We start from the raw sequence: 23,220 nt of genomic DNA on the forward strand, positions 1-23,220 counted from the left end.
TACAGCCAAGCTGACTGTGGCACAAACATGGAGGAAAGGAAGTAGTGCTGCTGTCAGAGGATAGGAGAATACAGAATGGGTATGAAGAGGTTACAGACAGAGCATGGAACAAAGCCATGGAAGAATTTGGAAATGAGGACGATTTTAAATTCAATACGCTAGGTGACAGTGAGTTAGTGGAGATCTCAGCCCTTTCTCTGTAAACACAAATTTAAGTTTACAATCCTATCCAGGCAGAATCAAACTGGATTTCCATTTGCACTGTACCCTTCACTTAGCACCATAAAATTCCACAGTTTTGTGAATGAAATGGATAGAATTCTGTACAGTTTCAGCAATTTAACAAATAGCAATCAACAGAACTGGTCAACTTAAGGAAACTATCTTCCAACAGCAAGACTGATTTAATATCCCAGGAGATCTACATGAACAGGTTAAACTATTTTAAGCATTGATAGCTAGATCTCATTCCAATAATATCAGCACTATTTTGGCTATCTTATCAGCAAAGGATTGCCATATTGTACCAAAATGGAGGGGTGGCAATTGACCATCTACATGAGTGTGGGTCTACAATGAACTTGAAGAGTTTTGCATGAGCGTCAGAAGAAAACCAGCATCAATGTTCCTCCAGAGAGGTGGAGGGAGGGAGTAGGGAGTAAGGTGGTGGGTTGGGGGGGGTGGGGGGGTGGTCACTTGTAACCTCTGCCTAACAGGGCAAGAATTGCAAGCCACTGAAGAACAAAAATAAATAGAAACAAACTATACACACACACACACACACACACACACACACACACACACACACACACACACACACACACACACGAACACACACAATATCATTATTTAAAGTAACAAATTTGAAAACAGTACCACTTGCAGAAATTCTGTACTAGCAGAAATATTAAGAGTTATTCTGAATATTGACTGCAGCATCAACAAATGCCCTCTGTGATAACAGCAGATTGAAAATATAAGCCCTCGTTGGTTTTGCAGCAGTCGAACAGCTAGCCATTCTGTCATGAGCCCTGCTCACTTCCAACACCAGTATGTGGCTATAGATTCATACCCTTTGTGAGGCAGATATCAATGTAATATTGCACAGTGGCAGAAGCACGGCTATCCTTTGGATAGCACTAAGGAGATCCCACACCCGTGAGCTCTTTATTAAAATTAGCGGGCGATATGTAACAGGTGAAAGCCAATGCAGAGATAGGGAAATGGAAATAAATACTTTCAAAATATCAACTAATCCAACCGTAATTGATAATTGGTCAGCAAAATCAGCTGCAGTTGTACCACCATTTGAAAGAGTGCAAGAAGTCCAACAAAGAGAGAAACTATAGCTTTCAGTTGATTCTATGCCACATTATCCCAAGGGATTTTTTTGTAGTTGCCTTCCAGCAGACATTTTTTTCACAAACCACATCAGTTTGACAGAGAGGCATTGGTTCTGATCACAGATCAGAGCCGAGTAGTGCAGAGCCACATCATAATTCATCTCGAGAGGCGGTGTTGATGGGGGTTTGGGGTTGCAGTGCCTCCGTATTCTGGGCTTCTGCCCCGATCTCTCCCTGCTCCTTAGTTTTTCTGGATAACTTGCGGTTCCAGTCCGTTGGTATGTTATCATTGTCCCAGATTATAGAGGTCTCGGTATCACTGATGTAGCCTGGATCTCCAGTGTAGTGTGTCGGGTAAATCAGCAGTGGCTCCACTGAAAAGGCTTTCAAATCGCGAGGTTCATAGAATAGCATATAATCTTCTCTGTTAAGAAATGGAATGAATAATTAACAAAATTATATCTGATATGCTCCATTTTCCATTACTGAATGCTATAAATCTACCTCATGGGACTTGGAATCTCACCAGTTAGTAGAAGCCTTTTAAACTCTTGGCCAAGTTGCTGTCCAGACTACTGATTTAACAGAATAAACTTCACACAAAAAATGTACAAAGGGAAAGCATATTGAGGATATCCTAAAGTTCTTTACAGCCAATAAAGTACCTTTGAATTGTAGGCATTGTTGTAATGTTGAATTCACGGCAGCTAAATTGTACAGAGCAAATTCCCACAAGCAGCATGCTCAGGTATTTTTTTTACAAGTGATGTTATTTGAGAAATGAGTATTGGCCGGCGCACCAGAACTTCCCTGTCCTTCTTCAAGTATTGCCAAAAAAATCTTTTACACTCACATGAGAGAACAGAAAAGGCCCAAATTTAACATAAAAGCAAAATACTGCGCATGCTGGAAATCTGAAGTAAAAGCAGACAGTGCTGGAAATACTCTGGCAGCATCTGTGGAGATAACATTTTAAATCCATATGACTCTTCTTCAGAATTTAACATTCTCAAATTTAACATGCCGTCTGGAAGGCAGCATCTCAGACAGTGCATTCTCTCAGTACCTCCTTGCACCAGTAGCGTAATTTCTGGTGATCAAGTCTCTGGACTGGGACTTGAATATTCAGCTTACTGACTTAGGAGGGGAGTATGCCATCAACCGAGCTACCACTGACACCTGGATCACACACACTCAAATCCCTAACAATAAAATCCAAGAACAGCATGTTGCAGTGAACCAAGATGACATACATTTTCCCGACACTATTAATGACTGTGGCATTCTGAGTGATTTTATTTGTATTATAGATTAAAGCCTCCTACTACTTGGATTGGGCTTTCAAAAATTAAATTCAAAAAGGGGCTTGTGGTGAAACAACACGACACCCCTCTTAAAAAAATGATTTATTCTCATTTTATTTTAGTTTCTCTGTGCTTCTTTATCGAAACCTTTTTCACTGTCATTGCTGCTTTACAAATGGGCATTGGTGCTACCAATCATAACTTTTCATCCTACAGAAACCACAGTGAAACTACATTAAGAAAGAAAGACTTGCATTTACATAGCATCTTTAACAACCTCAGGATATTCCAAAGCACATTACGGCTCTTTGACCTGTAGTCACTGTTGCTATATAGAGAAACACGATAGCTGTTTGTGCACAGCAAGGTCCCATAAACATTATCCCAACACTGACAAAGCCCAGACAAACTGTTTTAGTGATCTTCATTGAGGGATAATTCTTCTTTTAAATAATGCCATGGGATCTTTCACATCTACCCGGGAAGGCAGATAGGATTATGCACTCAGGTCTCTGAACAGCGACTTTAATCTATGACCTTTAAACTTAGAGGTGAGAGTGCAAGCCTTTGAACACAGCTAGCTCACATGAGATCTGATTTGATCAAACTACATGTGCTATGCAGTAGACAGGTATCATTAGAGTCAGCAGATGCAGGTTAAAGTCCTTTGCGGAACCTAAGTGCGTCAGTTGGAATTTTAATACAACAGACCCACTGGCATCTTCAACTCGCATACATCCCTCACACTGACCCTCCACAATTGGTGTCATTCCCTCTTCTTCACACAATCCATTTCTCCCATCACGACTCTGCTTTCTCCCCTTGCAGGAAAGAGCGCAAAATGCTAGGGGAAAGCAAAGGTTGAGGGAGGGTCCTCCAGCAATAGACACTTTGACAGACGCTGGTAATTCCTTCCCACGAGGTCCACTGGGAAGGAAGCCTTGTTCCAGGAGGGCGGAGACAACAGCAACAACCTATTTAATGGCTTTCGAGCCTGTCAGTTTCATCAATCAATTATCTCTCCCCCCCCACCACTCCTCCCCCATCAGTTTGCTATAGCCTTGTTTATGCTGGAAAATTGCAGACAGTTCCGGAAAAGTTCCTGCTGGATGCTAAAGATAGAATCATGCGTTAAATCCACAATTAATTGCTTGTTTGCATACTTAAATGACTGACCAGCCAGCTCCAAGGGGGCTTCTAACTCACCTGGGAACATGCCCCAGTGACTTTGTAGTGGGCGGGTTGGCTGGATTTCCAAAACTTCAGCTTTTTTGGGAATTCAGTCCCCTTTCCCTTGACAATTAAAATTCTGCCAATAGTCTGTGTTGATTCAGTGCAGTACAGAGGGATTGCTGCACTGTCATTGTTAACGATGCCACGCATAATCTGAAGAAGAGCACGATGTTCTCCTGATGTTTTGGCCAAAATTCCTTCTCTTAGTTAACATCAGAAGAAGCAAATATATAGCTCCCTAATATTTATGGGTAGGGAGGCCTTGCGGCGCAGTGGGTAGCATCATTACCTCTGAGCCAGAAGCTCTGGGTTTGAATCCCACTTCAGGGCCTGATGGCCACAGTGTTCATAACGTGGCCAAAGAAAAATCCTTCCAATATGCCTATGGCAGGCGGTAAGAGAGGGAGAGTCTCCTGGTCAAGCCATGCTTCATGTGGAGTGGTAGCCCTCAAGCCATGGCCTTTGGTGACAGGCCAGTGACCTGCTCCAGGAAATATTAACGATGGAAGCAAAAGTGTGCACGAGCTCTGTCTGCCTCTTGCACCGCTAGGTGAGGGAAGAGAAAAGAAAGAATAGTTATGGGGCTTTGCTGTAAGCACACTGGCTGCTTTGTTTAATAATAACGTCGGGCATAATTCATCATGTGTTCATGGGATTTGGGATGCTGTTCGAAAGAAGTGATAAAGCACTATTTAAATTTCCTGGGATTTTTGACATCTTCATTAAAATGAATTTGTAATCACTCCTAGCACAAAGGAGGATTTATCAATGGCAGTCTCAAAAATCTATGACCCACCCAAAACTTGCAACTTGGCAACAACGTTAGTAGCGGGGTCCATATAATTACAAATCAAATTACATTTAATCTGCTGGTGTCGGAGGGCTGTGAGCTGACCAGGCCTGTGTAGGATGTTCCCTTTTATTCCCCTCCCTTGGCTACAGCACACTACAAGGCCCCGAAGGCCCATCAGCGGCTCTGTGCACTTCTGAGTGGAGACAGATACCAGGGAAACCATGAGGCAACTTCTAGGGGATTCACCCTGTTACAAGGGGTGAAATGCGAGTTGTGGATTGTTGGTATGAAATGAAATGTTACAAGGCTGAGCTTTGTCCCATTCTCCCTCAGGACTTTCCCAATCAGAGGACTAAGAGCTAGGGAGAAATAATACCAAACAATATGTGCAGAATGTGAATTTGCTGTCAGAGATGGAGTATAATGTTATCCCAAGGCGTCATGAAACAATTGACAACCAAGGAAATGCTTTTTGAAATGTGGGCAGGGATTTTCTGGCCCTGTCACTGGTGGGACCCGCTGCGGGTGAGGTGGCACCCCCCAGCCAGGAGTCCATTGACTTGCGGCGGGACCCAGGCAGCGGGCAGGTGTGGAAAATCCTGCCCGTAGTCACTGTTGTAATGTAGGAAATGTGACAGCTAATTTGGGCACAGCAAGATCCAAAAGCAGCAAAGGGATAAAGCCCAGATCATCTGTTTTTAGTGAATACAGATTGAGGAATATTGGCTGAGGTACCTCCCTTACTTCTCTTCAACATAGTGCTATGGGATCTTTTACACCACCTGAGAGGGCAAAGATAGCCTTGGTTTAATCTCCCTACCCAAAGAACAGCACTTCCTGCACACTGCATTGCAGTGCCAGCCTAGAGTTTGGTTACTCAAGTCCCTGAAGTGGGACTCTTGGCAGGTGACCTTCTATTTGATGTTAGTGATTAATTAAGCAATTAATTAAGAGGAATTGCATCGATCCAATATAATGTGCAAAATAAATGTGAGGCGATGCATTTTGGATGCAGAAGTAGACCACATACACTGTGGAAAACAAGCTTCTAAATGGCATAGCAGGGCAAAGGGATCCAAGATCATGGGATAACATTAAAATTAGCAATGCTGGTTTTTAAAACAATCAAAAATTCAATCAAAGCAAGAAATGGGGTTATTTCTAGAGGGATAGAATTGGAAAACAGAGACATTATTATTAAAGCTGTCCAGAACCTTGGTTGGAGCACAGGATGTCGAAACACACAAAAGATTGAACAAGTATGATGGCAAAACCATCAGGAAAGACTAAGCAGATTGGGGCTCTTGTGTCTATAAAACAGAAGACTGAGGGGGGGAACCTGTTATAGGTCTTTAAAATTATGAAAGGATTTGATGAAATAAATGTTGCCAATGTGTTTCCACTTGTGGGGAAGATGAAAACTAGGGAGCATAACTATAAGGGAGTCACCAATAAATCCAGTGAAGAAGTTAGAAGAAGCCTCTTTACCCAATGGGTGGTTCGAATATGAAAATTGCTTATCACATGGTAATTTTGAGGTGAGTCACATTGGTGCAGTTAAGGGGAAACTAGAAAGGTAGATGAGGAAGAAAGCAATAGAATGATATGCTGACAGGGTTAGATTATCTAAGATAGGAGGAGGCTCATGTGGAGTGTGAATAGTAGCATAGGGCTGAATGGCCTGGTATTGCACTGTAAAATGTAAAATTCTCAGAGTGTTTATCCTGGATTAGTTCCACTTTTGTTACAAAAATGCCTTATTCTCTTATAGCTCATTTTCTAATAAACCTGGCAGCAGGCAGCGTTGACTGCCCAGGAAGTTTTTGCTCCAACAGCCTGTGGCTGTAAGGTGCATCAGGAGCATGGACTCAACCCATTGCATGGGTGGGAATATTTTAGGGCTGATCCCATGATTAGACCAGCAATCATGGAGAACACAGTTTAGAAATTGAGAGCCTGCAGTCCACCATTTTCTGTCCACAGTGAGAACTGTGACAGCCAGCCCTTCACTTCCTGTAAACACCGCTCTTTGAATCAGCACTTTGATTTCCTTCCTTGATTTTTCTGCCTGTTCTCTGGAAGCCAGTGATTCCCGTGAGGGCCCAGTAACAGAGTATCTCTCCTCAGTTAGTCATTTCCCTTCTGAACACAAACAGTGAGCACGAAGACATATCTCATTCTTACCCAGCATCCACAAGCTCACCCTTCTAGTAATCGATTGTTAGCTAGCTATCAGCAACAGGAGTCACGGCTGATTTTGTACCTCCTTGGCATGAGGATGCTGAGGCCAACTCTAACCTCCTTGTTTGACCCCAGTGGAGATCACGAGACCCAGCACAAGTCAACACTTAAATCTGGAACTTGCAAAATGTAAGTGATTTGGAGCCACAGCATGTGGTGCTGTGCTCACTCAGTCACTGGGGTTGACACACTTGAAAGAGCAGGAATATAAGGAAGAGCAGCTATTTTGGAATGTGAGCTGTAACACAGGGACAGGATTAGGCCATTTAGCTCCTTGAGCCTGTTCTACCATTCACTGAGATCCTGGCCAATATGTAACCCAACACCATCCACCTGCCTTAGTTTTATAACCCTTAGTATTCTTGCCCAACAAAAAAATGATCAATCCCAGTTTTGAAATTTTAAATTGACCTCCAGTCTCATCAGCTTTTTGAGGGAGAGTGTTCCACGTTTCCTCTTACTCTGAAGGTATGCTATCTATGGCAGTCTAAAGGGAAGGGTTATATTTTTGAATCACTGGCAATCTAGTGGTGGTAGGATGGGATCTGAGCTTTATTTACCAGCAGTCTTGTCAAGGCCAAATTGAGATAGTAACAAGGATGCATACGTCCTTCCTCTTGGCACCCTTCCCCCTCAATGGATGGAAAATGTCCTGTCAAACAGTGAGGTTGATGGCAAGTGAGCTTACCTGGTGTGAACTATCAGTCAATCATTCATTGATAGGTCAGGTCTACTAGATCCAGTAACCTACTGCTATTACAGGCTGGACCAATTCTACCACCCATCATAGCATTGCTATAGAGAATGCACCAGTGTCGGTGACTGACAGTTAACTGCCAAGCAGTGTTCAAAATTTAAACCAGGCACCTTGACCCTGATTGGTCAAGGCATTGCTCTGAGGAATGAGTCAGCGAATGGCTGTCACTTATTTTGTTTAGCTGAAACGGACACAATGTACATTCACGTTCTTTCTATCTGCAAAGAACGGGGCCCTGTGTATTAATATATGTAGCTTCCAGTACTCGCAAATGAGCTACAGTGCAAGCCTGACTGATAATCTTAAATTGGTTGTCAGCGTAATTATTAGCACACTGAGGATTATTTAGCAAATGTTGTCTGATCACGGAATCACATCTAATGTTGGACACTGTGTTTTGAGTTTTGCAAACAGAGGCTGGTTGGGTATGGTTTGTATCCACTGCCCGTTGTGAACAGCACATTCTGTTTGATACAATCCACCAGTCTTTGGGATGTATGGCCTACATGCCTGGCTCTTTACTATGGAAATCGCCAGACAAATCCATCTTTAATACTATTTTTATTGATAGGTGCTACTTACGGTAAAAAGCTAGTATGCTCTCTGCTCCACAGTTCCCCTCCCTTTCCACTGCCCAGATGTACATTAGTTACTTACACTGGATGTTTATTGTACATGATGGGTAAAAATTCATCCACTGGCAACATCTTCCCCAGAGGTTCAGCTCCCACCAATTTTTTGGCCCCTTGTTGAGATATGACATAGGCCAATGTCCAGTAGGAATAATCTGCTTCTACTAGGTTCATAACGCCAGGCACAGACTTTTCCGGATGTTCCACTTGCATCCGTTTCCGACCAACATAGCTGAAGTGAAAACAACAATGGAAAATGTAATTGACTTTGTGGGAAAGGAGTAGACTGACACAGGTTAAACATAGTCCTGCATCTCCTCCAGATGCTAAACTCTGTGTGCTGCTTAGATAACTGAACAAGAGTGTTAAGAAAAAAGTACTTCCAAGGTGTAATTGGACAAAATCTTCAAGACGATTGACATAACATAAAGTAATGGCAGCAATGTTAACTTAAAGGAATACTAATAGTTGTTTGGTAGTACAAACTTGAGTATTGCTGAAAAAAGAGACATGTCAAAGCTTTTCGTCTGGCACCCATCAGGACACCAGCAGGACACTGAGGTGGAAAACAACAATTTATACTGTACGTGAGAAGAGTGCTGATTGGTTGGCAAGTGGCGTGGCCCCGGAGAATGTACCAGTGATGGTGACTGACAGTTAACTGCCAAGCATTGTTTGAAATTTAAACCAGGCAGCTTAATCTTGATTGGTCAAGGCATTGCTCTGAGGAATGAATCAGCAAATGGCTGTCACTTATTTTGTTTAGCTGAAACAGACACAGTGTTCTTTCTGTCTGCAAAGAACAGGGCTCTGTGTATTAATATATGTAGCTGCCAGTACACACAAATGTGCCACACAGCAAACCTGACTGACAGTTTAAATTGGTTGTCAGAGTAATTCTTGGCACACTGAGGATTATTTAGCAAATGTTGTCAATCACGGGACCACATCTAATGTTGCACACTGTGTTTTGTGTTTTGAGTTTTGCAAGCACGGGCTGGTTGGGTATGGTCTGTACCTTGCTCGTTGTGAACAGCGCCTGGGGCATGCTGTTTGATACAATCCGCCAGTCTTTGGGACATACGGCCTACATACCTAGCATCACACTAGCACTGAAATTCATATACCACATTACTCATTTGTGTGATAGGCAGTACGTCTTTTTGGCTTGAAGGCAGCATCATGTTAGTGGTGAATACCATTCGTGTTGCTACTGCATAGTAGCAGCATGAAACAGCTAGCTTCACCTGTTGCTCAACGTTTTGCGATACCTTGCCCTTCCAGGGTAATCTGAGGTGGACTAGGCACTTTTCAGTACCGAAAATGACGGTTTTAGGCCTGTTCATGAGTTTGTGTGATATACAGAAGTTACAGGAGGATATAGATGGGCAGGTCAGAAGGGCTGATCAGTGGTAAATGGTATTTAATCTGGATAAGTGTGAGGTGATGCACTTAGGCAGGACAAACTAAGCACAGGAATGAATGGTAGGACCCTGGGAAGTACCAAGGATCAGGGGGACCTTAGTGTGCATGTCCAAAGGTCCCTTAAGTTGCGGGACATGTAGATAAGGTGATTAAGAAGGCATATGGGATACTTGCCGTTATTAGCCGAGGCACAGAATATAAGAGCGGGGAGGTTATGCTGGAACTGTACAAAACACTGGTTGGGCCACAGCTAGAGTATTGCGTGCAGTTCTGGAATCCGCATTATAGGAAGGATGTGATTGCACTAGAGAGAGTGCAGAGGAAATTTACCAGAACCTTGCCTGGGCTGGAGAGTTTTAGTTATGAAGAGAGATTGGATAGACTGGGATTATTTTCCCTGGAGCAGAGGAGAATGAGGGGGGATATGATTGAGGTGTATAAAATTATGAGGGACATAAATAGGGTAGACAGGAAGGAACTTTTCCCCATGGTGGAGGGATCAATAACCAGGGGGCATAGATTTAAAGTAAGGGGCAGGAGGTTTAGAGGGGATGTGAGGAGGAATTTTTTTCACCCAGAGGATGGTGGGAATCTGGAACTCCCTGCCTAAAAGAGTAGTAGAGGCAGAAACCCTCATAACATTTAAGAAGTATTTGGATGTGCACTTGCGATGCCATGGCATACAAGGCTATGGGCCTAGTGCTGGAAAACGGGATTAGAATATTAGGTACTTGTTTGACCGGCAGAGACTCAATGGGCCGAAGGGCCTTTTTCTGTGCTGTAGGTCTCTATGACTATGACTCTACGACAGCGCGAATGGATCTCACTAGGATAACCATTATCCTGCAGGATGTCTTTGATGCACCCTATTTCAGCATCAAGCTTGCATGGTGAGCAAATGGCTCAGGCCCTATTTACAAGGTTGCCAATGAGACCAATTTTATAGCGTGTGGAGCTGTAAGGCAGGATTGCTGGCTCGGCGGGTGGGCGTGCGCCTAACCCGACCGAGTGTAAAATAACGCGCAATGATGTTGGCCAAGTGTGCCAACGGTCACGCGCAGTCACACGATAGTCTGCTCGGCGGCCGGACTCCAGTGCACCCGCCGCCAATTAAAAGGCCTATTAAGGCCATTAAGTTATCAATTGTGCTTAATTTTTCACTGCCCGTTCAACCTAATGGCTGGCGGGCAGGCGAAAAAGTCAAGCGGCCTTTGCGTTTTTTTGGAAACCTCATCCATGGGCGGGATGAAGTTTCCAAAAGCAAATAAAAATAAAATTAAAATTTCAATTTTTTCATTAAAAACATGTCCCTGCTCATGCGACAGAGTCACATGAGGGGACGTGTTTCATTAAAATTTTTCCGTTGTTTAATAATCTTTTCAATATATTCTTCATTTCCCTGAGGCAGCTCCATGCCTCAGGGAGATTATTCAGCGCTCTTCTGCGCCCAGTTTGTGCTTACCCCACTCACCCCTGCCTGTGTAGGCAGCGCTCAGCGCTGCCGCTCGTGCATCATGTTGGACAGGCCTTAATGGGCCCACCAGCGTGTAATCGGGGTGCGCTGTTGATTGCAGACGGTGGTCAGCTTCCTCATCGCCGCTGCCCACACCGGCCGATCCTGCACGCCAAGGGCAAAATTCTGCCCTAAGAATCCCAATGCATATATTGACCAGTGAAGGTATTCTTGAGGTAGACTACACCCCCCCCATCAGATTTTCTCAACTAATATGTCCCCGTATTTTGGTGTTCTTGCGAGTGTCCTGATGAGTGCAAGACAAAAAGCTCAGGCATGTCTCTTTTTTCAGCATTACTAAAGGAATACTCGGGAACAGGCCATAATATTGGGCTGCAAATTCCAAACTCCCCAGCAGGGTTTGCATGGCAATTGCCCAGAACTGCAGACTTCCTCTGGGCACCATCCGAAAATGCGAGTTAAATCGCAAATTTCAGATGGTTCTGGCTGTGCTAAACAAATAGTTACTTAGAAAATGTTATAAGAATTAAAACCACTTCTAACTTTTGGGTAACTGTTGTAAAGACCCAGATGGACCCCCTTGTGGGACACCCCTGCCCCCCACGGAACTCCTCTCCCCCCGAAACCCCAACCCCCCAGGGGTCTCCTCTCCACCCCTGACGGCATCGCCCACGTGGTATTCCCCACCCCCCACCACACCTCCCCATGGATTCCCCACCAACCCAACCCCCGCCGCAGTACCGAAACCCCTGGCAGTACCGAACTCCCTCTGCAGTACCGACACCTCCACCTCTACTGGTCTAAGTGGACACCCGCCTTCCCCACCCCAACGCAGACCCAGCTCCCCTTCTGACCCATTTGGACCTCTCTCCTGACCTCCGGCACCCCACCATGAGGTCTGACCCCCCCCCCCCGCCCCCCAAACACCCCGACAACGTCTGACCCCGCCCACTTCCCCCGATGTCCCACCCCCTGATGTCTGACACCCCCCACAACCCCTTGATGTCTGCCCAGGCCTCCGATGTCTGACCCACCCCACTCCCCCCGGATGTCCAAAAGTGCAGGGTGGAGCTTAAGAAAGCAATTAGGAGAATAAAGAGGGAATATGAGAAAGCCCTGGCTGGTAAAAGTAGGGAAAATCCCAAGATATTCTATAAGTATATCAATGGGAAGAGGATAACAAGGGAAAGAGTAGGGCCCATTAGGGAGCAAGGGGACAATCTATGGGTGGAGCCAGAGGACATCGGTAGAGTGTTGAATGAATACTTAACATCTGTCTTCACCAAGAGAATGAGGATGAAGGTATCGAACTTGGGGAGAGAGACTGCCAAGTTCTTGAGCAAATTGATATAGGGAGTGACAAGGTATTGGAGGTGTTGGCAGGCTTAAAAGTGGACAAATCTCCAGGTCTGGATGATTTGTGCCCCAGGCTGCTGAGGGAGGCAAGAGAGGAGATCGCAGGGGCTCTGACCCAAATTTTTAATTACTCTCTGGCCACGGGGGAAGGTGTCAGAGGACTGGAGAACAGCTAATGTGGTTCTGCTATTTAAGAAAGATTGTAGAGATAAGCCAGGGAACAATAGGCCAGTGAGTCTCACGTCAGTGATAGGGAAACTTAGAGAAAATTCTGAAGGAGAGAATCTATCTCCATTTGGAGAGGCAAGATTTGATCAGGAATAGTCAGCATCGATTTGTCAGGGGGAGGTCATGCCTAACAAATTTGATTGTATTTTTTGAGCAGGTGATTAGGTGTGTAGATGAGGGTAGTGCAGTTGATGTAGTTTATATGGATTTCAGCAAAGACTTCGAAAAGATCTCACATGGGAGACTTATAAAGAAGGCAAATGCACATGAGATACAGGGTAACGATAATGTGGATTCAAAATTGGCTTAGTTGTAGGAGACAGAGGGTGATGAGGATGCTTTAGTGACTGGAAGCCACTGTCCAGTGGCGTACACAGGGAGCTGTGCTCGGTCCCCTATTATTTATCATTCATATAAACAACATAGATGACTATGTGGGGGGTAGGATTAGGAAGTTTGTGGTTGACACAAAGATTGGCGGGGTGGTTAACAGTGAGGTTGAGTGTCTTGGGCTAAAGGAAGCTATAGACGGGATGGTCAAATGGGCAGCTAAGTGGCAGATGGAATTTAACCTTGAAAAGTGTGAGGTGATACACTTTGGAAGGAGTAATTTGACAGGGAAGTATTCAATGAATGGCATGACACTAGGAAGTTCTGAGGAACAAAGGGATCTTGGCATGTGTGTCCATAGATCTCTGAAGGCGGAGGGGCATGTTAGTGGGGTGGTGAAAAAGGTAAATGGGACACTTGTCTTTATCAATCTAGACATAGATAACAAAAGTAGGGAGATCATGTTGGAGTTGTATAGAACCTTGGTAAGGCCACAGCCGGAGTACTGTGTGCAGTTCTGGTCGCCACATTATAGGAAGGATGCGATTGCACTGGAGGGCGTGCAGATGAGATTCACCAGGATGTTGCCTGGGATGAAACATTTAAGTTATAAAGAGAGGTTGGATAGACTTGGGTTGTTTTCGTTGGAGCAGAGAAGACTGAGGGGTGACCTGATCGAGGTGTACAAGATTATGAGGGGCATGAACAGGGTGGATAGGGGGCAGCTGTTCCCCTTAGTTGAAGGGTCAGTCACGAGAGGACATAAGTTCAAGGTGAGGGGCAGGAGGTTTAGGGGGGATGTGAGGAAAAGCTTTTTTACCCAGAGGGTGGTGACGGTCTGGAAAGCACTGCCTGGGAGGGTGGTGGAGGCAGGTTGCTTCACATCCTCTAAAAAAGTATCTGGATGAGCACTTGGCACGTCATAACATTCAAGGCTATGGGCCAAGTGCTGGTAAATGGGATTAGGTAGATAGGTGAGGTGTTTCTCATGTGTCGGTGCAGACTCGATGGGCCGAAGTGCCTCTTCTGCACTGTGATTCTGTGATTGTGTGAATTCCCGAGAAAGTGTCCAAATAATTCAATGTCCTTCCAATTTAAAAAAAGATCACTGCTGGAGATATGGATTCCCAACAAGTGCTTCCATCCAAAATCAGAAGGGCAACATCTCCTGCACCATCCTATCGTCCCACTGAGCAATATTCCTGATTTAAGGGGGGGAATTCCACTGTGAGCCCATTTCTTCTAGTGCTAAACTGAGACTACCCACACTGACTTCCCTTCATACCATTATAGTCAACAGAGCAGACATTCGTCCCAGTAGCCTAGGCTGGTTTGGAATCAACAGTCAAAGCCGATAAACCAATCTTTAGCCTGCCACATCAGATTATCCACAGAAGTTGAAGGGTTTTTTTTAGATTTAAGTTTGGAAGGGACAGTTTTAAACAAATATTCAAATAAAAAGCCATATCCAAGAGCATTTCTTAAAATTATGAAAGCATGGGGATTGATGTTGAGCACCTATATAGATCCTCTAAAACTGTAAAATTGCACCTCTAAGCCCATCAAAAATCAAAGTTACCTCCTTTTCATTCATGTGTTTGGAGCAGCCTTGGGCGGTTCCTTTAAAAATGCCTGGTGCCCTATGTCCAATAGTAGTGGGCAGAAAATCATTCCATGTGTGTCTGCCCACCGGTATTAGAAAATTGTGCCGGATCCTACAAATAGCATAGAAATACTGTAGCAAGCAGGTGCACTGGCTGCCTATTTCAAGGCCCTCTTGACAATCAGGCTGGGTAGGCCTCAGGCAACCAGTGTAGTCTGAGATTGTGGTCAGTAAATTGAGTCCGTATTTGGGACCTATAGAGTGCTTTGCCTTGCATAGAAGGTTTTGGATCACTGATAAGGCCATTATATTTGAGGTTGCCAGTTATGAAGAGTCTCATACAGAAGGTGTGCTCCAATGCCCAGCCCAAAGCGGTTTGCTGCAAATTTGTACTAATGCACACAGCCTGCAATTGAAACGTGCAAATGATTCTTCACAAGCAGATGATGCGTGCTCAACATTTTGTGTGCAAGAAAATAAATATCTTGTTAAGCTAGTAGCTTCTGCTCGCACTGGGCAATTTAAAAACATACATGCACATACGCACACACCCCAAAACCCCAATGGCTGAATAGAAGAGATTTCAGCAGCGCCAACTCACTCTATTACAGAGTTCTCCTGGTTCACAGTTCATTTAATCATTTTATGCATCCAGCACCAATAAAGCACATATTTCTTCCTTCCAGGTGTCAAGGATTGCAAGCTTCTGAGATAACTCTGAGATAGAGATGCTCTTTCTGATCCTTTTTCTGATCCTAGCCCTGCTTCGATTGATTTAATCTCTCCTGCCCTTCACCCTATCAAACACAGTTATATATTGTTGAATTATCTGTAACTATCTGTAAAGAGCTAGGAACTAATTGTCATGTGTAAGTGTTCTGGGGGGCAACTTTTCACAGCTGTATTAGAGACTCATGTGAAGTATAACAGAACCAGTTCAAACCAGTCCTTCTACTGTACCAGACAGCATGGCAAAATTAAACTTAAAGAGTTTTTGATCTTTCCAACTTTAAAGTGTGATTATTAACAACACCTGGGAACCAAAAGACAACTGGAACACACAGCTCAGGCTTTTGCCTTGATTTTTTTCCTCCTCCTCCCTATCCCTTTCCTGGCTCTGTACTCAATTAAAAACTGTTACATTTCCAACTTCTCATTCTGATGAAAGATCATTGACCTGAAACATATACTCTGTTTTTCCCTCCACACTGAGTTTACCAGCATTTTTTTGTTTCTGCGTCAGGAGAGAACTGTTCTAGTCATACTGCGATGTATAGTCAGCACACTGTTTATATGGTCCATCGCTACAGGTTCTGAGGAAATCTAATTTACAGAGCAGTAGTAAAACGGAAAGGTCCTGCATTGTTCAACCTTCAGTATTTAATCAGTTATTGTACGTTTAGACTTACATCAGGTCCCAGTCCAGCTGGTTCTCCTTGATATCATCCATTAGCTTTGTTATTCTTCTTCGAAAATGTGGCTGAAACCTATTGTCATCTTCTAGGACAAGGACCTTCTTTAGTCCTCGGTCAATGACCTGAATGATGGAGACAGAACATTTAAAAGCGTTTTGCTGCACAGACTAGGCTTATATTGCCTTGAGTATGGAAGATTAAGGGCAGATCAAGTTGAGGTGTTTAAGATAGTTAAAGGATTTGGTGGGATAGATAGAGAGAAACCATTCCCTCTGGTGGGCGAGTCCAGGACAGTGGTGGGTTGAGGGGCACATCCAGGTGTTAAAATTGAAGCTGGGCCATTCAGAGGTGAAATCGGGAAACACAACCTCACACAAAGGGGTTATGGAAATCTGAAACCCTCTCCTCTAAAAATCTGTTGAAGCTGGGGTTAATTGAAAATTTCAAAACAGAGTTTGATAGATTTTTGTTCGGCAAAGGTATTATGGGTTACAGAACCAAGGTGGGTAGATGAAGGTAAGCTACAAATCAGCCATAAACTGATGAGCAGAATTACTAAAGTAAGAACTCTTTTTAATCTGGTTAGTGTAATTAAATAACTCAAGTGGCATCCTTAAAATCATTGGATCATAGGATGGCTGCAGCACAGAATGAGATCATTCGGCCCTTCATGTCTGTGCCAGCTCTCTGCAAGAACAGCTCATCCAGCCCCACTACATCCCCCTTTCCTCGGAGTCTTGCAACTTTTTTCTCTTCAGATAGTTATCCAATTTCCTTTTGAAAGTTATGATTGACATTTATTTATTTCAATAACTGTCTTTCAAATCATTTGTCAGGATCAAACTTTAAACTCTAATTAATAACCCCTGCCGCGGTTACTTGCAGTTCCTTGGTCTCGGCATAGGTGGCACCCTCTTCTTTGTCACATAGCTGCAATTCTCAGCTATTTTAATGACTGAGGGCAATGACAATTTGTCTGGGTGTCCAGACTTGTGATCGTAAACGTGATGGACTAAATTCTCAACCCATCAATTTTGAAAGTGTGTGAAAATAGATATTTTGTCCAACACTGTCAAAACAGCGAGCTAATAGACATTGGAGGAAAAAATTGCTGCTTCATTTGCATCGGGTGATGCATTACTCATGCCATGTCTTGTTGTCAGGTCTGTACATGTACGTTAGGAAAAGTTACCATGACTGAGGAACTACTATCTAAGGTCACAAGTGGTACTGCTGGAGGGGCTGGTAGATTTGACCAGCATTCCTCAATAAATCCACAGGCAATGTATAAATGATATAAATCAACCAAGCGAAATGATTTTATCCTCAGGAGAATTAGTATCAGGTTCTGTTTTGGCTCTTGTCCAATCGTTGCACTGTCCTGGTATCCAAATTAAATACACATTAGATTCCAGCTTAGAGATTCAGGCTGAGATTGAAAAGATTAGATCAGTTGAAAAGCAGCTCTATAAAATGGCTAACAGCTGCAAACCAAACAAGTGATCTTGTAGCATCAATGTTCATTTTTCTGTTCATCCAAAAAGCTTCCACAATGAGTTATGTAAGAAAGGCCTGAGTTGCACTGCAGAATTGTATAGACAGATTGTGCTATTGAATAGCGTTGCACCTTGGTTAGTTTTATAAAGAGACTAAACACTTGACTCTTGGTATGCACATGACAGTTGTAAAGTTACAATCAGTTTCACAACAGGGAGGAAGGTTGCCATTCAAAAGATTGGTGAGCATTTACAGCTGGTGTTGCTGAGGTGTGGATTCACGACTATGATCCACACCCACACACCTTATTACTGCTCTACCCCCATGGGAATGCTCCCATACAGAAGTCCACTATTCCTTCTAGAAGTGATAGAAATGATCAAAGATGAATTATTTCCCACAGCAACCTTGTACCATTTCCTAAAGAAACAATTTCAGAGAGAAGTTAGCAGAAGACTAGGTCCAGGTCATCTACCAAGCCCACTCTGGCTGAGATGGAGGTTGATGTTACAGATTGGATTGTCTCCCAAAACTCTTCACTCATGCTCGCCTCAAGAGGCAGCTTCATAAACAGGCCCATGCCTCTTGCGAAGCAAAATTTAATTTTACACAAATAATGAAAGGGATGCACATGCCTCAGGGCTATCAGTCAAGCCTTTTTACCCTGCATCATTCTGGGTATAACGCAGGTCATGATGTAATTGAAACGTTATAACCTGAGCAGGTCAGCTCCCCATCTCCATCATAGGAGGAGAGGGGGAATACTCTTTATAGAAAACATTGACAGTCTCACTCTCAACAAAATAAACACCAAGCAAGGATGTGTTTCTGATTTTATGCTTCTCCATCAGCAATACAAGATACTCAGATGCATTTACCTCAATTGACAGACCATTTCTAAAGCACAGGGAGCTCTAATGGAATCTCTGGAGGTAGATGAACACACTTTAAGTGACAACACATCTAGAAATACCTGAAATAAGTGAACGTGTACATGAGGGTCAATCATCCTACCTCTTTCCAGATGTAATAATGACTCAGGAAGCAGCCTATTTCTCCCCGTGTTAGTATTCTTCCTGAGTAAGGGTCATGATACCCTGGCAACATTTCAATGTTGAGAGCTTTCAGGTGGCTTGTGTTGAGGGCTCTGTCAATACAAAACATCTGTCACATTATGGTACCCTATTTCTGAGCAGGGTTAAGACACATTAGGAAATTAGCCCTCCAAGGCGTGAAATGACCTGAAATGACCAGAGCCTGCAGTTTTTCCTGTCATTATCAATCCCCAGTTCTACTGCATCAGATCAAATGGAAGGATTGGAATGTAAGCCTGTCAATCTTTTTTAAACATGCTGTTTGGTGGCACGTGGATCATGGTTTGAAAATCTGTTCTGAGCTGATAGTGATATATACTGGTTGCAGTGTAAACCTCAACCCTGCTTGTCCAATATCAAGTCATCTGAACCTTGGCAAGACTAAAGCTATTCTGCTAGGTTTAGCTCCAATGCTTCTGATTTTGGACTGGAGGAAGGTGTACAGTGGGGTTCCCCAGGGGTTGGCGTTGGGATCCCGTTTCTTGGTACACTATATATTAGTGACCTGGACTTGGGTCTACAGGGCACAACTTCAAAATTTGCAGATGATATAAAACTTGGAAGATTTATGAACTGTGAGGAGGAGAGTGTTTAACTCCAAGAGGACACAGACAGGCTAATGCATTGGAAGGACAGGTGGCAGGTGGAATGCAAAGCTGAGAAGTGTGAACTGATTCATGAAGAACAAGGAGAGGCAATATAAATTAAAGGATGCAATTCTAAAGGGGGTACAGGAGTAGAGGAACCTGGAGGTATATGTGTACACATCATTGAAGGTGGCAGGGCAGGTTAAAAAAGCAGTTAAAACATACAGGATCCTGGGCTTTATAAGTATGGGCATAGAATACAAAAACAAGGAGTTATGATGGACTTATATAAAATACTGCTTTGGAGTACTTTGTCCAATTCTGGTCATCACACTTCAGGAAAAATGTGCAGGCATCAGAAAGGGTTCACAAGAATGGTTCCAGGGACAAGGAACTTCAGTTATGTGGATAGATGAGAAGCTGGGCCTGTTCTCCTTGGAGAATAGAAGATTAAGAGGAGATTTGATAGAGGTTTCAAAATGACGAGGAGTCCGGATATAGGGAAAAACTGTTCCCGTTGGGGGAAGGGCCAAGGACCAGAGGACGCTGATTTAAGATGAATGGCAAAAAAAGCAATGGGGACATGAGGAAAACCTTTTTACACAGTGAGTGGTTAGGGGCTGGAACGCACTGCCTGACAGTGTGGTGGAGGCAGATTCAATTGCGGCTTTCAAATCATTATCGGACAAGAGAAAAAAAATGCAGGACTGCAGGGAAAAGGTGGGGGAATGTTTTGCTCTTTTGTTGCTCTTGCAGAGGGTCAGCATGGATCCGATGGGCTGAAAGGCCTTCTTCTGTGTTGTAACCATTCTATGATTCCATGATTCTTTCATCCCCATTCCCAGCTGGTCACAACCTGAACCTGACTCTTCTTCAGCAATCTCTTTCTATCCATATTCCAGCTGGTTTGTGTGACTGCATTTTATCTCCTGGTGAGAATTCCCTTTTTTTCTCTCTCTGCTTGTTCCTGGAACCCTGTGCTGAAAATGAAATTAATGGAAAAATAAACACTGGTGCTTGATAAATAATTACCCAAAATTAAGCAGCACCTTAAAATATTTATTTGCGCACCATTGCAGAGATTTAGGGCTGAGTTTTCCCAGCCTCATGGAGAGAAGGATTGGAAGTGGGGAGGGTGATTGGGGTGGGGGGGGAGGTGGCGGACCCCAGAAAAGCAGTGGGAGCCTCTGCAACTTTCCTGGGGCCCCAAGCTGCATCGGGAGCCCACTGATTCTGTTGGAGGCAGCCTGTCGCTGGGAGGTCTGTGGGCCATGGGTGGCTGACTTAATTGGCAGTTCTAGGGGAACCGCAGTGCACACAGGATTCAGGGGCAGCCAAAGGCATTCTTCTGGAGGGGCCACCCTTCCACCCTGAGGCCCCGGACAGTACTTTATCGTCTTGTTTAGCGTTGAAGAGGGAGGCCATCATGAGCGCCTCCATTTTGAGGTGCAACTTGATTTCCCTCTTCTCCATCAGCGCTCACCTCTCCCAGCAGGGTTACCATCTGGGCATTACTGATTTCCTTCCTATTGGGCCTCTCCTGCATCCCGGATCCACCTGTCACCCTTAATTGGACATCGGATGTGGAGGCGCCAATTAGTAGGCCCTCTCACGTAAAGTTGCTCCAGCAGGCACACTGAAGCCACGCACAGACCTGGCCAGAGTCCTAAATGCCTGCAGGAAAATTCAGCCCATAAAATTAGTACCGCAAAGCCAAAGTAGGGTCTATTTATCAAGCAAGTATAATAGTATTGGAAACCTTAAGTTAATTTCAACTGCCAGCAAGCAGCCCATGCGCCATGAGTTTCAGTGGGAAGCTGGCCCATTTTAACAGCTAGCCACATTAAAACTCATCCAAATGGCAAAAAAGTAGTAACCCAAATCAAGTGTAAAAGATGCCAGAATTTTTTGCCCCAATTTTCTTCAACAGATAACATTTTACCAAAAAAAGTGTACACTGAAGAAAAGCAATAGAATTTCACAGTTTGATGGGTAAATACAATCTATATGGGGTTATTGTATGTTATCTTCTTCAGGGTCGGTACTTACTTCCCATCTACAGCATCTACCACTTTGACTTCAATGTTCAGCTCATAAAGTGTGCGGAGCATTCGTTTCCTCCTGTCTGTCCTGCGCTTGAGATTTATCATGAAGATCTAAATGCAAGTTCACATTAACTGGTTACCACTGCTGACTTGGCAGCGATTACATTCTGTTTTAAAGGCTTTTATGTACCGCTGATGTCTTATCTCTTCAATGACGCACACTGGGAACTTGTTCTCAACAGGCAAGTTAAACCATCTGCTTTGAATATTTGCTATGCTTTCTTTAGAACTAGTCTTTAGGAAATGGTTGTGGGTCAACAGCTAATGACTAAGTCTACAGTTCTCACAACATTCACACCTCCATTGTCTACTTTCCAGCAAAAGACTAAGAAATAATGATTCTAAATCAAAGAATTTTATTCTTTTAGGTGGATGTAAAAGATTGTCTGGTACCATTCAAAGAGGAGCCAGGAGTTCATCCCGTTGGCCGTACTCCATCAACTGAAGATTTAATGGGATTATTGCAATAGTCCGTCAATTGGTGACCCCGTGAGTTAATGAGTGAATTGGATTATGGCAATATTCCATCGTTTGATGAGTCAATAGGATTATTGCACTAGTCTGTCAATTGGTGACCCTGTGAATTAATGAGTGAATTGGATTATGGCAATATTCCATCGTTTGATGAGTCAATAGGATTATTGCACTAGCCTGTCAATTGACCCAGCTCTGCAGTTTTTGTGGTCGGATGTGGGATGCTATACATAATATATGCAATCACAAACAAAGTTATTCTCCAGAGCCTTGAGAAATCAGTTCAACCCGTTGCTCATTTTATTGTTGGTGGCACCCAATATTTTATCCTTATTCAGGAAGCATCACTTATGACAAGTTTGATTCCTGTGCCGAAGTCCCATTGACGATAGGCCCTGGTGTAGTGATGGCGTGCGACAAACAGAATAGCTGGTGCATGTACAATTCCTGAGCTCAATGCCATATGTAAGTCTCCAATCATGACCAGTGGGAGCTCATTTAGATGGACAGAATGAGCAATGAATTCACAACACCCCAGCCATGTTTGGGAATGGCTTCAGTTATGGTAGATAAGTGAATACATGGGATTCCGCAGGAAAGGTAATGGAGAGTGATACAATGTGTTTAAACTCATAGCTGCTGTGCCACAGAGTGGTCAGATATGGGTTTCTAGTTGCAGTTCTCCCTATACCTTATTTCCCCATCTCTGTCATACTGCTGCCGGAAATGCCGAGGGTGCAAGAGCAGGTCAGGAGGCAGGTCTCCCTGGGGTGCACTTACACCACTTGGTAGCAGCTAGGAAGACAGGATTTAATCAGGCTGCCTTTATAAGGCCACGGAACCTAATTGTTGTAAAAGGGTACATCCTGAAGTGAAAAGCAGCTTTCCCTGAAGAAAGGTTGCGGATTGACAAATTATTTTTAAAGCCCACATCAGGTTTATAAAAGCCAGGCACTATTCAATCAGATGCTACTTGTTATTTAACACATTCCTAAATTGCTCATCTAATTCTTGTTTGTTGTTGTTTAGGTGAGAGTCAATTAAGTTTGCGTGTTTTGCAGGTTTGGCATAGGTGACACTTTCAATTGTGACTGATGTGATAGCCTTTTCCACACACTGACTTTATTGAGGTGATATCATGAGCTCGGTCAGGTGGCAATGAAAGAAAAGTGCTTCATTAGCCAAGACATTTACAGGAAGATAAGGGGTCGATTTAGATACAATCTGAATTAACTGCTGTTAAACCAACAACATGGATTGTATTCATTAATTAACCAGCTCATTAGTCAGGTCTTTTCAGATTAATGGACTGATTTGATTACAAAATTT

The 23,220-nt window shown here is 43.7% G+C and overlaps 1 protein-coding gene across 1 annotated transcript in view; it reads right to left on the minus strand.

Moving 5' to 3' along the window:
• Positions 1 to 892: 892 nt before the first annotated feature.
• LOC121289235 (procollagen galactosyltransferase 2-like) overlaps positions 893 to 23,220 on the minus strand; it is a 208,902-nt gene continuing 186,574 nt past the window's right edge. Inside the window, exons 8-12 of the mRNA XM_041208464.1 lie at positions 21,362 to 21,468; positions 18,646 to 18,778; positions 16,129 to 16,256; positions 8,329 to 8,535; positions 893 to 1,767 (exon numbers count right to left, since the gene is read on the minus strand). Coding sequence (XP_041064398.1) covers positions 1,494 to 1,767; positions 8,329 to 8,535; positions 16,129 to 16,256; positions 18,646 to 18,778; positions 21,362 to 21,468 — 849 coding nt within the window. The 3' untranslated portion in view covers positions 893 to 1,493. The remainder of the gene's footprint in view (positions 1,768 to 8,328; positions 8,536 to 16,128; positions 16,257 to 18,645; positions 18,779 to 21,361; positions 21,469 to 23,220) is intronic.

The sequence above is a fragment of the Carcharodon carcharias genome, chromosome 16, assembly GCF_017639515.1.
Source record: "Carcharodon carcharias isolate sCarCar2 chromosome 16, sCarCar2.pri, whole genome shotgun sequence".
NCBI classification, from domain to species: domain Eukaryota; kingdom Metazoa; phylum Chordata; class Chondrichthyes; order Lamniformes; family Lamnidae; genus Carcharodon; species Carcharodon carcharias.